This window comes from Silurus aristotelis (genome assembly GCF_946808225.1).
Source record: "Silurus aristotelis genome assembly, chromosome: 3".
Classification (NCBI taxonomy): domain Eukaryota; kingdom Metazoa; phylum Chordata; class Actinopteri; order Siluriformes; family Siluridae; genus Silurus; species Silurus aristotelis.
This window is the reverse complement of record NC_139576.1, coordinates 34,216,012-34,233,133: the sequence shown is the minus strand read 5'-3', so window position 1 is coordinate 34,233,133 and position 17,122 is coordinate 34,216,012. Positions and strand designations below refer to the sequence as shown.

Genomic DNA, 17,122 nt, shown 5'->3' with positions numbered 1-17,122 from the left:
TCTATCTATCTATCTATCTATCTATCTATCTATCTATCTATCTATCTATCTATCTATCTATCTATCTATCTATCTATCTATCTATCTATCTATCTATCTATCTATCTATCTATCTATCTATCTAAATATGATGTGAGGTTCAGTTAACAGCTAAAACAGGTAATAACTACTTTTTACTTAAGTACATGTCTAAACCAAAACTTCTTTACTTTCACTTGAGTAAAAAAGTATAATCAGTACTTTAACTTTTACCCGAGTATTTTAAAACATGAGGATCTGTACTTCTACTTAAGTAAAGGATGTGTATACTTTTGCCACCTCTGGTCAGACATCAGACACTTAACATTGCATACAAGCCATCAGTAAAAGAAATTTAGGTAAGCATGCTTACAAAAGAAACAATACCAATATTATATTATATAGACCATACAGCAAAGATAGTCAACAATAGAAGTGCAAGATGTACTGCTCTGCAAGCATGATCAAAACACCTGCAGATTTTAAAATGACATTTTCTGGTCAAACAAGATGAAAAGCCCGCCGATACCAGTGGGACAGGAAGACAAACTCGACCGTGACAGCATGCCAAACAAGAGCGTTTAGAAGTATAATGCAACAGCACAGTGAAATGTGTAGAACTTGATGGGCCATATTATAGCTTCCTTGTGTGTAGAGACAGAAGTGTTTTTGCAGTGGGTCCATCTCATTCTATAAAGTTGTGGCCCACCCAAGAGGGGCATTCTGATAGATCATCAAGGAAAGCTTCTATATCGACCTACCTAAAGTGTAACTCCAGAAGATAATGGGCTACAAGCCAGTATGATGAACAACTAAGCAATACTAGAGCTCGATGCTAGTGCCATGAACACTATCCTATTGCACAGTCTACCAGTTTTAAAGAAGAGCTTGTAATTTGCTTGAGAGTGTCAGAAATCCGTGACCTGGTAAAAGAGAACACATGATGACTGTGGAAATAGCAGGCTGCAAATGAGAGAACAGTGACCTAAATATTTCGAACGTAATAACGAGCCGACACACTGGTTTGCAATATGTGTGACGTGCACACCGGGTTGCTAACACCTTTGCTCTTGCCCCTCAGTGAGATGAAGCCCCTAATGTGGGATGTAGCAACCACAGAAAAATTACAGCCAGCATTTCAAACTAAGGGAGCTATAGCAACAGGCCTATGGTAAATAATAATATATATTCTGTTATATATATATACCACTAAAGAGACTGGTAAAACACTTTTTGCTATCGGGCCACTAGTGCCTCAGCTTGGTCTTTGGCACGGTTTCAGAAGGCACTGCTTTCTTGGTTTGAAATATGAACTAAGCATATGTGACTAAGTCAGACTGAGAGGCACAAGTTATTATTTAAACAAAGATGGCATGTGGTTCTAAAATCAGCATATCAACATACTCAAAAACCTGTGTCGCACATACTAGCGCAGACAGACAATACTATGTTGTTGTTTTATATTTGCGAGAGTTGCCTACTCATTGGGCTATTGGTAGTGCAATTAGACAGAGGATTTATGGTCGAGAAGCATGCCCGTGTTAAGCCCCGGTATCGCCAAGCTGCCACTCTTGGGCCCTTGAGCAAGGCCCTTAACCCTCTATGCTCCGGGGGTCCCTTACGAGGGAAATATCAAGGTCCGTGACGTCGGAGTGACGTGGGGCCGCCTTCCCGTGGGCTCACCACCTGCAGGAGGGACCGTAAGGGACGGTGCTGTGATGATTGGGCAGCAGTCGAAGGCGGGGGCCTGCTTAGACTGCTGCCCCCGCGACCCGAATTACGGATAAGCGGGAGAAAATGAATGAATGAATGAATGAATGAAGCATGCCCGTGTTTAGAGATTGGACAAAAAGTGGCTCACCTAAAACGCCTATGAAAAGGCAGATGTTGATGGGCAGATGTTAATGGATTTGTGTTTTGAAACCACATGCTTTTCTCCAGGCTACACATTATGTATAAAATCCATGCTGACATTCAGGCCGTACAGATCTTTTATCTCTCCGCTGTCAGACCTATTGATAGCCCCTTCTTGCTCTTTACCCATCAGACTGGACTGCTATACCAGAGATAAGGGTCTTAGTGGCACAGATAGATCTGGCACCTGTTGGTGATCCCAGCACACTGGCATGTGTGGAGTTTGGACCTCTTCGAGTGTTTAAAGGCTCTGGCATGGAGAAGCTGGTGTTGGATCTATAATAATCGCAAATGTTGAGCTATTTTATGAGTTGCTCAGTAGCTCCTGGTTTCACAACCTCAAATGACTGTATAAGACTGTAGAAAGGACATTACTTATATTTGTACACTCCAGTGCTCGTGTTAGTTCTCACTCTCCAGTGTTTTGTATTGTAAAGATTATAAACACACTCTTGATGTCACCCAAATGAGGATGGGTTCCCATTTTGAGTTTGGTTCCTCTCAAGGTTTCTTCCTCATAACATCTAAGGGAGTTTTTCCTCGCCACAGTCGCCATGGCTGCTCATCAGGGATAAATACACATCGTTCATCTTAACCGTTAAATTCTGTAATGTTACTTTGAGACAATGTCTGTTGTGAAAAGCGCCATAGAAATAAATTTGACTTGACTGTGGAAACCTAATACTCTTCCTAATATATTTCACTATGAACAGTATTTTAGACTTGGTATCTTTTTTTGACTGTATATTGCATTAATTAGTATAAGGTGTGAAGAAGTTGTAGAATGTGTCCACCCCCACTCTAAGTAGCGTTCATACACTTGGATATGGATTTGCTGCGGATTTACTAAGATGATATGAGTATAAAGTCAACGAAAAGTACTACTTTTAGTTAATGCCATTTGACACATGCTTCTGGGCAGTGCTAAAAAACCTACATAATCAGGAATCATATTTGAACCTGATCTGAACAACATTAGAACTTGGAGTCTTTATCATTTTATATAAAGTACAGTAATGAGACTGGAAGTAAATCTCTAAATAGGTCAGACTTATGGATATAATCCAAAAATTGAAATGTGATAATAAAAAAAATTGGACAATCTGCCACTTAGACATAGAACATACAATACTTAAGAATTTTTAATATGGTAGTGTTGGCACAAAACACAAAGAAGTTTGCCAAAGCCAGAAAAATTTATCTCACAAAGCAAGTTTTCTACACTGAGATGAAAATTCTTTCATGAGGATTATATATCTAGAGGGTTTTTGGCTATGAATCACCCTTTTTCTGTTTCCTTTTTTTTTCATGGTAAAAAAGTGGATGTGTGCCCTCCAGAATGGGACGGTTTGATTTGTTGGCCACAAGGTTCCCCTGGATTTCTAACCAAAGTGCCCTGTCCTAGATACATCTACGATTTCAACCATGCAGGTATGTTATTGAAATTTACAGCATTTTTGTAATGATCTACAGTGACTTGATTTGTTGTCAAAGAATTTTCCTCAGACTAGAATAAACAGGTCAAGGTGTACGAATGATATCAAAAGGGAACCGTCCTAGTTGTTCTAAACGTCTTCCATTTTAAGATGTATGGAGGCCGTTTGTACTCTTGGGATCCTTTAATAAGGCAGGATTTTTGCAACGTTCCAGGGTTCAAAACAGTCCTGTATCTCAGCTTTGACCTATGTTTTTTGCTCTGATACACTTTTTCAGCTTAAAGACCTTATATCGACAGATGTTTCCAAACTATGCCCATTCAAAGAAATATGCCAAAGGTGGACTGTAATTATAGTAAACAAATCAGTAACATCTCAATGATGATCCAGAGAAGCGTGCTGCTTCATAGCAAAGTGTCTGAATAAAATATATATATATATATATATATATATATATATATATATATATATATATATATATATATATATATATATATATATACCGCATTTTTCGGACTATAAGCCGCTACTTTTTTCCCACGAACAACGAAGCGGCTTATTTATGAATTTTTCCTGGGTTTTTCCCGGTTTCACAAAAATCAAGCCAAAAAACCGAACCCCATAACATTAGACCAATGAAATTTCCGAACGGAAACGAAAAAACGCACCTCACCTGTGTTCTGAGCTGCACGGCTTCGGGAGAAAAAACTTTTTTTTTTAAACGCATGACGATGCCAAAAGAAAAACTCTCAAGAGAAATAGTTGTGAAAGGAAGGAGGAAGACAGTGAACAATGACTTACTGGCTCAGCTACTGTTTAGATACAAGCCGTTGTAGCGCGTTGAGTCTGGGTGAAGGGAGAGCTCGCTAACTCCAGTTGCAACAGAAATCATATAAGCACAGACAGGATTGCAAAACTCGTGCTTTTTTATTTTTCTTGGCAACAGCGTTATGGGTTAGTCAAAGAAACTTAGAAATGAGCATCAGAAAATAATAAGGACATATTCCTCGGCCTTGCACACATGCAGTAATACCGGAAAAAATGCGGTGGCAGGCTATTCCCGAAATGCCGCTCTGCTCTTAAATGAGCCACAACATATTTCACCCGTACATTGTGTAACAGACACTGTCTTTCGTTAAAGCCTGTGTAAAGTTAATTAGTTTCAGTGTGGCTTATAGACAGGTGCGGCTTATTTATGTTCAAAATAAAAATATTTGTCAAATTCAGTGGGTGCGGCTTATATATGGGTGCGCTTTATAGTCCGGAAATTACAGTATATATATATATATATATATATATATATATATATATATATATATATATATATATATATATATATATATATATATATATATTTTTTTTTTTTTTTTTTTTTTTTTTCTTTAAGAAATTTGCTTGGGGTATGGAATGTATATTGATTTTGAAAAATATAATAAGATTGAATGAAGATTGAATGAAGGTTGGAATACTTGAATACTGTGAATGCACTCAACAGATACGTTAATACATACTGTATGCTAACATATTTTCACCATTACAGGTTATGCCTATAGAAGGTGTGAATCCAATAGTTCCTGGGTGCTTGGAGAAGGCTTGAATAAGACATGGGCTAATTACACAGAGTGTATAAAATCTCCTGGGCCCAACAGAGAGAGAGTAAGCTATTGCCCAATAATGTTCTGCTTTTATTTACCTGTTATGGAGATATTCCCAGTGTGCATAAACCACTTATTTGTACCTTTACACTTGCAGGAAGAATTTTTTGAAAGGCTTTATATCATGTACACTGTGGGGTATGCAGTGTCCTTTGGGTCTCTTCTGGTGGCCATCCTCATCATTGGATATTTTAGGTAAGGTTGTACAGTATGTGTGTATTTTTTTATTGACAAAGTTGCTTACTGAATTATTAATACATATTGACACAAAAATGCCGCCAAACATCAAATATAAGATTTTTTAAACCTATTTAAAAAAATATTTAACTCATTTAAAGCTTGAAAGTATACAGTATATATTATTGTAAATATGAATATTTTTCATTATTATAAAATAAATTAATGGAAGCTTTTATGTCACTAGAATGCAAATCTAAATTATTTGCCTATAGAATAAAACAAACTATATATATATATATATATATATTTTTTTTTTTTTTCTAATTTAGAAATTGACTTATGTTTATATTTGCTATATAATAATTCTATTATTCTATATTATTTATTTTCCTTTGTCAAGATTCGCAGAGAATTACATGTTCTCCGTTTCACAATTTAACAATCCCACAGGATTTTGAATATTAGCCTTACTAATGTGCTGTTTCATTAACACTATATGGACAAAAGTTTGTGGACACCTGACCAGTAGATTCGTATGTGCTTTTTTTGAACATCCCAATCCGCATTTAGTTCCCATATGCTGTTACTGTATAATAACCTCCACTTTTTTGAGAGAAGGTTCCACTAGATTTTGAAGATTTTGTGCTCATTTAAAGGTGAGAAGGTCTTGGGTACAATCAGTAAAGCATCCATCCATCCATCCATCCATCCATCCACCCATCCATCCATCCATCCATCCATCCATCCATCCATCCATCCATCTATCTACACTTCCATCCATCCATCCATCCATCCATCCATCCATCCATCCATCCATCCACCCACCCATTCATCCACCCATCCATCCATCCATCCATCCATCCATCCATCCATCCATCCACCCATCCATCCATCCATCCATCCATCCACTTTGTTCTCAACTTGTATGTTGCAAATACCATGCTCAATGCCAATATGCAAATAAGCTAAAATTGAGATTGAAAGCCAAACAGCTGCAGAAACAGTGGTGTACAAAAGCAGAGAGCGAGAGAGAGACAGAGAGAGAGAGAGAGAGAGAGAGAGAGAGAGAGAGAGAGAGAGAGAGAGAGAGAGAGAGAGAGAGAATAGCGATTATAGCTAAGCTGATCACAACACAGTGACAAAAGCTGATAATATAAAGGTTTAGAAGATTATGTTGTCAACTCAACCTCACGTTGTACATTTGGTTCTTAATGTTCTGGAGTATAATACTATGGACAGAACAAAAAAAATTGAAAATAATACAAAAGACAAACCATAATTGTAGATTCAGGAACAGGTTGTGCATGAATTATGCTAATGAGCTTTAATGCATCCAAATTGTCCATGCACGTGTCTTCAAAGCAAATCGAGAGAACACATTAAACACCATTAAAACTATAGGCTAAAAGCATTAGTTACACTGAGTACAAGATGAGCTCAAGTGGTTATTCACTTCAATGCTATATTTGATGTAACATGAAAATATTCAGTAATCAGCAGATGAAAAGTTTTAAACAGATTTTAGGCGCAAAGGTATCTGAACACTTGACGAACGAGGCTCAAAGCGTTTCAAAGCCAAGCCGAAAAGGCGCAGCACTGAAAGTACAGTAACTGAAGTGTGAAATGAGTCATAGAACAATCCTTTAGGGTACATCACACTCAGAAGATCTTTTGCCGTCATATCTTTCTGAACATAGTTATTCCAAGCCCTTTTAGGATGGAGGAATGGCGATGTGGAGAATGAGGCCCGGTTTGGTTTTGAACTTGCCCACTCTTGCAGCAGGCTCTGTAGTAGAAAGTTCTGCAGAATATCTCGATGAACAATCTTTAACATTTTTGGGCAGTTAAAAGTTAACCAGGAGTGTTGAAAAACGAAAAAAAGCATTGGACAGGAATACATGATTCCATGATTAAATCAAATTATTGGATATATAAATTCTGGCCATGAATGTACATGTAGATTACCCACAAATACACTATATCAGCAAAAATACTGCGCCTTTTCCAGCCATATTTGGTTCTTTTGACCAAACCGTTATCACAAAATCGAAGGTTCACAATTGTTTGGGATGTCTTCAAATGTGATACCATTACCACTTGAACTATTAGACCCAAACCTGTTCCAGTATAAAAACCAGCTCAATGAGAATCTTCTTTACATTGGTTGTATTGGAAGCTCTTGTGTTGCGTAAAGGAGCACAAATCTCTACAACCACACTCCAAAATCTAGGGAAATGTCTTCCCAGAAGAATGGAGATAGTTATAACAGCAAATGGGGTGGAAACGTGCAATGGGATGTTCCTTTTGTGTATATAGTGTACAGCAGCTTTAACATTAGAATCACGTGAGAAGTGGCATCAATAACAGCAAATTCTCAAAATGGGCAATGCTGTTAAGTACACCATCTTATGGCAATGTTGATTTAACAGATTGGTGTATGTGAACGTATCTCAGCATTGAAAAAATTGATTCACCATATTTATTGTGCAGGTAGCCAGACTGCTATTTGCTAATGAAGTCATTTTAGACATGATCGATTACTAGATAATGTGCTCCAGAGCATAGACAATAAGTGTTTTCTTGGTGACTAGCATACTTTAATGGAAATAATAGATTTCTTTATTTGGCATGAGACATGTCTGCATGTTATACACAATTATCTGCAATTTAAAGGTTAAACCAAATTCATAAAAAAGATTGTTTTGTCCATTAGTATCCCATCTGGCTCCAAGAATAAACAACGAGTAATTACCAACTAAGTCATTGTAGGAAAATGGAGAACGAATGAAACACTATCAGAAACATTCAATTGTTGACTACTATTTAATGAGACCACAACATTTGTCCCGATATTTGTATGAAGACAAAATGAAAGCCAGGATTATATTAATAGAACATTTACATTCAGCTAAAATCTGCTGTTCTCATCGTTGTTAAACATTGAATATTTCCAAACTGCACAAGATGAATAGATGTTTCATTAATTGTCTTACACAGTTTTAAACACACATTTTAAACAATGATCAAGATTCACTCAAAAGCTGAAAGGTATTAAAATAAAAAAAAAAGGATATTTATAAAGATGTATCAGATACGGTTGTAGTGTTTTTTGAAAAAGGAAGTAAAAGGTATTTTAATTCCGGTAGCACATTTGATTAAAATCGATGAGCACTAGTCCATTTGCAATTACACTCAGGATTACTGAAACCCTAGGCTAATTAAAGTTTACAAAGAAAAAAAAGTATTAATCCTGTAGTAGGTTAATGTTATACTGAAGATATAAGAAGAGAAATCGAACCGGTAATTGAAGTAAGTCTATTTTCAGTAAATTATATATATATATATATATATATATACATCATCTGGAGCAGTTTAGAATCAAAATTTGTCTAATAACATGACAAAAACATAAAAATGTAAATAAAATACAACCTTTTTACCAGAGATGCAGACTCATAATGTGCACCGCTCCTCAGAGGCTGTAATCCAGTGGTCCCGCTCGTATTCACTGGTCTGGAAGTGGTGAACAAACCCTTTACTTGGCTGAGACAAGCTAGCTAGCTTCAAGGTCGGTCTAGCTTTTATGGGAAATGCGTTTTAAAATATGTCCGAAAAGTCTGATGTATTCATGTGTGCAGAGTTACACACGTGTTTTACCAGTCGAACTGGCTGTAACAGTTTCCCTCTGACCGACCAATCAGAGCACGAAAAATGCTGACGCTACTCTGGCCCAGCTAGCTGCCCTGTGAGGCGAACATGAAATCTGATCGGTTAAAGTAAGAGCTATTTCTTAAGGAGACTAAGGTAAAAATGCCAGCAGTACTGATTTTAGAGGCCCTGGGCAGATTAGATTGACATGGCAGCACATAGAGGCTGAAATCTAATCTAAAATGTACGTCCACATACACATTCTGGAAGCAGTGCAGCCAAGAGAAACGCTACGAAAGAGAATAAACTGTTGGGAATAAATTAATAATATCAATCAGCTTGATATATATAATGATATATATACATTTACAACCTAAATTCTCTCTCTCTCTCACTATATCACTATATATACTGTATATCTACAGTACAGACCAAAAGTTTGGACACACCTTCTCATTCAAAGAGTTTTCTTTATTTTCATGACTATGAAAATTGTAGATTCACACTGAAGGCATCAAAACTATGAATTAACACATGTGGAATTATATATGGAATTATATACATAACAAAAAAGTGTGAAACAACTGAAAAATGTCATATTCTAGGTTCTTCAAAGTTGCCACCTTTTGCTCTGATTACTGCTTTGCACACTCTTGGCATTCTCTTGATGAGCTTCAAGAGGTAGTCACCTGAAATGGTCTTCCAACAGTCTTGAAGGAGTTCCCCGAGAGATGCTTGGCACTTGTTGGCCCTTTTGCCTTCACTCTGCGGTCCAGCTCACCCCTAAACCATCTCGATTGGGTTCAGGTCCGGTGACTGTGGAGGCCAGGTCATCTGGCGCAGCACCCCATCACTCTCCTTCTTGGTCAAATAGCCCTTGATGCCTTCAGTGTGACTCTACAATTTTCATGAAAATAAAGAAAACTCTTTGAATCAGAAGGTGTGTCCATACTTTTGGTCTGTACTGTATATATATATATAAAACACAACACACTTTTATTCCTGATGTCCATTCTTTACTCAGATATAAAAAAAAAATAATAATAAACTTCACTAACACTTTTTTTAAAATTACTAAACATTTGTTTTACTGATGTGCCAAGTCTCAAATCAGGGCTTTTAATCGACTAAATTACATTTATTGAGATTAATCACAAGATTGTCATGAGCTTAAATGAATACTTTTCAAGTTTAATACTCGAATCAACATTGGCATTGGACAAAAATGGCTGCTTTATGCAAATATATGTTTATTATTATTATTATTACTAGCACTGCCTTGATTCTCCTGGGCATTCACCAGAGCTCCATCACCTTCACCTTCAGCTTACTCTTGTTCTGAGTAGAATCCGTCATGGAAAACCTCTGTATGACCCTGGGCTGAACTGAACTCAGTTCCAAGGTGCTACCGATTTTCTTGTAGCCAAGGCCATTTTTGTGGAGAGCAACAATTTTAAGTCTTTTCCACGAGTTGCCATGTTGAACATCCAGTGGTCAGTATGAGAGAATTGTAATCAAAGCACCAAATTTGAACTTCTCTAACACAAGAAACACAAATTTGTCTGGTTCTGTCAAGCAGACAAAAACATGAACATTAGGAATAGTATTAACTACTTTGACAGCAGTAGCTGTATGTTGTTTTCAGAGGACAGCAAATCTGTACTACACAAGCTGCACATTGACTACTCTAAAATATATCCACATTTCCATAGTGTTGTCCCACTACAATATGTACTAAAAATGGTTGCTGAAATTTGAGTGGTGTACTCACTTGCACACAGTAAGATACTGGATTATATGTGCGTATACACCTACATAAACACACACAGAAAGTTGGGGGTAGAATTAAATTTTTCCTTCGTTTGAACTAGGAGACCCAAACCTGTTCCAGCATGAAAATATTCAAATATATTATTTTTTATTATAAGAAACACGACTGTTTCACTGTACAAACTTACCTCTGCACATCTATAGGCGGCTGCATTGCACAAGGAACTACATCCACATGCATCTGTTTGTGTCCTTCATACTGCGAGCTATAAGCATCTTTGTGAAAGACCGGGTGGTGCACACCAGCTCTGGGCTCCAGGAGTTTGATGCTGTGCTAATGAACAACCTCACGAACACAGTGGACGTGGCACCGGTGAACACCTCTCAGTATGTGAGTAATTTTAAATCGTGTGGAAATGCTAACTTCTTCGATCCATCACTTCATAATGCATCAGGTTTCATCGCAACTATTGCACTTCATGATCTTGTACTTTCGCTGCCCCATGATTGGTTTGACAGAGTCTAGAGCCTCAGGTTCCAGTACAGGCAGAGTGATGTGATGTAGTGCTGGTGACTTTCAGTTAGCTTCTGTAGAACATAAGCAGCACGTCTTTCTTTTCCAGATCTCAGGCTCGGGTTTGTTTTACTAATATCTCTAGTATTTACCTGACTTTTCTAGCTATATGTGGCTCTTTCCCAAGCTGCTCCACAAATTTGGCTGGCACCCAAATAAATAGGATGTCTTTATCACCATCGTGTTACATTTTCACTTCACTTAAACAAGGAGACCCGTTCAAACAGCCTACTGCAATGCCCCTGTGCACAAAGCCAGCGCAATGAAGATGCGGTCTACACGGGTTTGAGTGGAAAATAACAAATGGCCATAGAGCTATAGAGCTCTCAACCCTCTTAAACACCATTGGGATCATTTGGAACACTGATTGCACCCAAGGCCTTCTTACCCTACATCAGTTCTTGACTTTACCAACACCCATGTTGCTGAATCAGCATAAATCTCCACACTCGCTCTGGTACATTCTTGTGAAAGATCTTCTCAGGAGAGCGGTGGTTAACAGCAAACGGGGACTAAATGTGGAATGTATGTTTAGTTGTAGAGAAAATGTTGTTTATTTAATGTCATTTATGGTGGTGTACATTCAGTGAATATTTTGTATACAAGGACAACGTCAAAAAAGCTGAACCACCTATTAGAATGAGTTAAAAAAAGTTCTGGAAAATTCCCTTTTTATGTATGTAGGTCTTGTCAATGGATTTTAGCTGCTGACCTTTACCATATATGCAGAACAAGGCTAAAAGCCCAATTGGCAAATTAACAGGAAAATGGTTTTAGTGACAATCCAGAAGTGTCAGAACTAGAAACATGCGGTTAAAAAAATGGTAAGACTTTGGTAATGAACAAAGAGATATAAACAGCAGGCAAACGAGAAATGAATGGGTATCAGGTATGCATATGCATACATATTAATCTCGTTTAAGTTCCCTGTTAAAGAACACACCACACTATTTCAATTGATACACTGACTAGAATAGACATAATACAAAATTGAATTTCAGACCTAATACCTAAAACATTGAAAAAAAAAGTTTATTAATTAAAAACAATTATAATAATAAAAAATGTATATATATATATATTAAAACAATTTAAAATAAAATTTAAATATAAATTTAACTAATTAAAATAATAATGATTAATTATAATTAAAATTTTACAGAATAGTGTGCAAAATAATACACTTTCGAGTCAAATGACACTATATACAAAATAAAGTCAGCTAAAATACATTCATATATATTTATATATCTCAGATTATTACTTACAGTATGAATCATATGGTCAGGCATTTCCAAACTTTAATTGTGTGTTTACTTATTATGTAGTATAAAGTGTTTGAATGCACTTAAGTATCGAAAGTAAACGCACTGATCTATATGTCTCTAGCCACGCCGAATTGAGGCAGTAATTAAAGCAAAATGAGCCCCTACCAAGTATTGAGTACATATACAGTAAATAAACATACTTTCCACAAAGCCAACAATTCACTTAATTCTTTTTTTATTGGTCTTTAGCAGTGTTAAATGGAAGCCAAAATAATCAAAACTAAAAAAAATGAAATATCAGTCTGTGTGTGATGAATTTATATAATAGACGGTTTCACTTTTTGTTTGAATCACTAAAATAAATCAACTTTTGAATGAGTTAGAATTTATTAATATGCACCTTTATGTTAGCACAATGTTCTGTACTAAGAAAAGCTTTTTTATTGTTTCAGGTGCACCCCTACTTTTGGTAACGTTTCTTATTTATCAATATTTGTGTTCACTTCCAAGTTACGAACATTGGCAGGTTTACTGAAATGCAATGGATTGAAAAAGCAAGAATTAAAATGTAGTGAATAAACGTATATAGTAGGTAATAAAGTCCAGATCATTTTTTAGATACAACTACAACTTTGGGCTTAGGATGGTATGCATGACATCTATATCTGATTCCCAAGTTATCATGTAGGATGAATGAAGCAATAAATAAGTGTTGTCTTAGTGTGATAAAGGTCTCTGTGTTGGCATTGATTGTGGATGAATAAATGAAATATTTCTCCACAAAATACTCCACAAGGCTGAAAGTCAGCACATTTAATGACAGCGAGCTGTAAATATGTACGATATGCCACAGTGTATTATTTCAGAGTGATTCCCTCCATACAAAGTCTTTACTGGCATTGTGATGATTTAAAAAAAAAAGAATTTTGGTAGGATTTAATTATATATTGTAACCCACATATGCTGAGACTTTCACCCTGTCTACAACAGCCAGCATGAGAACTGTGAGAAACCCACAGCTTTTTATTTTTTCGCCCATATAGGAATGAAGCCAGTCTCTGAGGGTGGATGGTCTTCGGAGATCAGTTGTTTTGTTGTGTTGCAGGGGCTTAATCTTGGCACATAGTCATGCACATACTTATGCAGTTCAGAGACACTGCTGCAAACCTGAATTAGAAACGTTTTTGTATGCCTGGAGTCATAGCGTCAATTTCGACTTCATATCTTTGACACGCCGTTTGCACTGTATTTTCAACTCTATTAGTGCAAGAGCTGGAGTAATTGAAAGCTGTGTTTCATTTGAAATCTATTATAATGCATTACAGTGGATAGGCTGTTAATTGAACAGATGTGGAATTCCTTTGCCGGTTTTTAATTTGCAGCCTTACATACAGCCATGAGAAAAAGAAAGTACACCCCTTTTTGACTTAAATGGTTTTACGCATCAGGACATAATCAAAATCATCTGGTCCTTATAAAGTCTTCGTAGGTTGATACAACAGATGACGTTATATTATTTATTTTTACAAAAATATGGAGAAATCATGTGTAAAAAAAAAAACTAAGTACACCTTTACTGTGTCCAAAGTCATTAGCTAAGTAGCAGCAGTATTTAATTAACTGCCTTTGATTAACTGATCATCAGTGTGATCACCTCTATAAAAGCCCAAGTTTTGCTCGGATTGCCGGTACGGAGCATTGAGGTGTGCGTTAACACAATGCCAAGGAAGAAAGACATCACCAGTGATTCAGAAAAGAAATTGCTGCTGCACATCCACCTGGGAACAGCTATAAGGCCATTAGCAAACAATGGTAAGCTCATTATTCTACAGTAAGAAAGATTAGGACAAAATTGGGTCATGCAACAGGACAATGATCCCAAGCACACTGGCAAGTCTTTATTAGAAAGGCTGAAAAATACTGTGTCAGGACCTTTTAAGGTTATAAGTGCCTGCCAGCCTTAAAGAACTGAATCAGCATTGTCAAGAGGAGTGGGCCAAAGTTTCTTCACAGCGATGTGAGAGAATATTTAAGTCATACAGAACATGAACATTTCTAGTTACTGTTTTCCTGATGCTGGAGGTGGCTCTACAAGCTATTGAATCAGAAGGTGTACTAAAATTTTCACACATGGCTTATCCTTGTCGGCCTAAATAAATAATGACTGTGCAATATGTCATGTGTTGTTCATCTGCTTTTGTATTTACCTAATTAACCTAACTGCTTGAATGTCTGGGGTTCTACTAAGAGCGATGGGCCACAAAGAGTTGCCAAAGAAACTGTGAGACTTTTTGAAAGGTACCAAACAGCAGAGGGATATGCAAGAATATTGAAGGCACTGAATGTACAATGGAGAACTGTCAAAACCATTATCAATAGGTAAAGAAAATGTGGCACCACAGAGACATTGCAAAAATTAGGATGACCTACCAAAGTTGATGAGAAGACAAAGAGAAAACTAAATAAGGAGGTTACCAAGAGGCCAACAGCAACACTGCATGAAGTATAGCCGCATCCTAACCACTGGACCACCAGGGAACTTTCTATATCTATCTATAGAAATTTCTGGCAGGTTCTGGCCACACCTTTTGTGTGACTACTATCTCCTCTATTCTGCACAAGTCTGGGCTGTGGGAAATTTCTTACAATATATGCAAGCTTGTCTGAATTATGCCAAAAGATGCTCTTAGTCACCCTAAATCATGTGGAAAAAATGGTACAAAATGTGTTATGGCACAAAGCTAATACCAAGGAACACTATATTAACAGTTTAGCTTGTGATTTGGGGGCTGCTTCTCTTCAACTGGGCCAGGAGCACTTGTCAAGATCGATAGAATGAATAGCTCCAAATTCATCCTATCGATCTTGGATCGTATTTGGAGCTATTCATTCTATCGATCTTCACAAGTGCTCCTGGCCCAGTTGAAGAGAAGCAGCCCTAAATCCTAATACTACCTCCACCAAGCTTCACTGTTGATATAGTGTTCCTTAATATTGGCTTTGTGCCATAACACATTTTGTACCAATTTTTTCCCCACATGATTTGGGGGGACTGACAGAATATTTTGGCATAATTCAGACGAGCTTGTGTATATTGTAAGAATTTCCCACAGCCCAGACTTGTGCAGAATAGTGTAGATAGTTCCCTGGTGGTCCAGTGGTTAGGATGCGGCTATACTTCATGCAGTGTTGCTGTTGGCCTTTTGGTAACCTCCCTATTTAGTTTTCTCCTTATATCAACAGTTATATCCACTCTTTATATCAACTCCTTAGTTGATATAACATAACATTAGTTGAAAGTGGTGTGCAGACTTCTACAATCAAGCTGTTGTAGTTTTTTATTAAAAATGATTTAATATTTCTTTTTTGTTTCCTCTGGATTTTTGTTTGTTGGAAGATCACATTGAAAATGGAACAAGTCTGACATTTATGCTGTTGTTATTGTCTTTATATATAAAAAAAAAACCCTGCATTTTTACCATTACTGCACCCCACAACATTGTTTATCTGTAATTAATGGACATTCGGTGCAACCCAGATGAAAATGGGTTTCCTCTTGAGTCTGGTTTCTCTCAAGGTTTCTTCCTTATGACATCTCAGGGAGTTTTTCCTTGCCACATTCGCCACCGGCTCGCTCATCAGGGACAAACTTACACTTATAAAGAACATATTCATTTTGATTACCACATTATCAGTGTAAAGCTGCTTTGAGACAATGTTCATTGGTTACTCTGAAGCTATGTGCAGACTATGTTTGCTTGAGAGGTAAAGGAAAGATGAATGGTATACGCTGCTCTGATTGAGGAGTTGTGACAGTATGAAATTGGCTGCTTTTCAGGAACGGAAGGTTATGAGGTCCTTGTTCACATACAAAGCCCTGGCTGTGCTCGTAAATGAGCTTATTAACCCCCGAGCTGGTCCTGGAGTGCTGTGATAAGGGAAAGATGCAAACCTCTGTCGGCATCCCTTTTTCCAGAGTGACCATTGGTTTTACTTGAACGTATCATAATCAGAAAATATACATTTAATCCAAAAACATTTATATACTGTACACTGTGATCAGATATTTCTTTTTTTTTTTTTCACTTCTCCACATATTTCATAAGAGTTTTTTCTTTCCAGAAGTTCATTTTAGGGTATGTGCTTTGTTCTGAATTATTTCACTATAAAACAATTCTAGTGAGCTACACATTTTAATTTTACAATTTAATTGTATTTGGGAAAGAGTAGTGGAAGCCAGGCTGAGAGAAGAGGTGACCATCTGTGTGCAACAGTATGGTTTCATGCCGAGGAAGAGCACTACAGATGCCTTATTTGCTTTAAGAATGTTGATGGAGAAGTATAGAGAAGGACAGAAGGAATTGCATTGTGGATTTGTGGATTTAGAGAGGGCGTACGACAGGGTGCCAAGAGAGGAGTTGTGGTATTGTATGAGGAAGTCAGGTGTGTCAGAGAAGTATGTGAAGGTGGTGCATGACATGTATGAGGACAGTGTGACGGCAGTGAAGTGTGCAGTAGGAACGACAGACTGGTTCAGTGTGAAGGTTGGACTGCATAAAGGATCGGCCCTGAGCCCTTTCCTGTTTGCAGTGGTGATGGACAGGTTGACGGACGAGGTCAGACAGGAGTCTCCCTGGACTATGATGTTTGCGGATGATA

At 37.2% G+C, this 17,122-nt stretch overlaps 1 protein-coding gene across 1 annotated transcript in view; it reads left to right on the top strand.

The window, feature by feature from the left end:
• Window positions 1-17,122, top strand: part of pth2ra (parathyroid hormone 2 receptor a) — a 70,136-nt gene that overhangs the window by 10,900 nt on the left and 42,114 nt on the right. Inside the window, exons 3-6 of the mRNA XM_083537770.1 lie at window positions 3,253-3,363; window positions 4,909-5,024; window positions 5,121-5,218; window positions 10,826-11,012. Of these exons, the coding sequence (XP_083393896.1) occupies window positions 3,253-3,363; window positions 4,909-5,024; window positions 5,121-5,218; window positions 10,826-11,012 (512 nt within the window). The remainder of the gene's footprint in view (window positions 1-3,252; window positions 3,364-4,908; window positions 5,025-5,120; window positions 5,219-10,825; window positions 11,013-17,122) is intronic.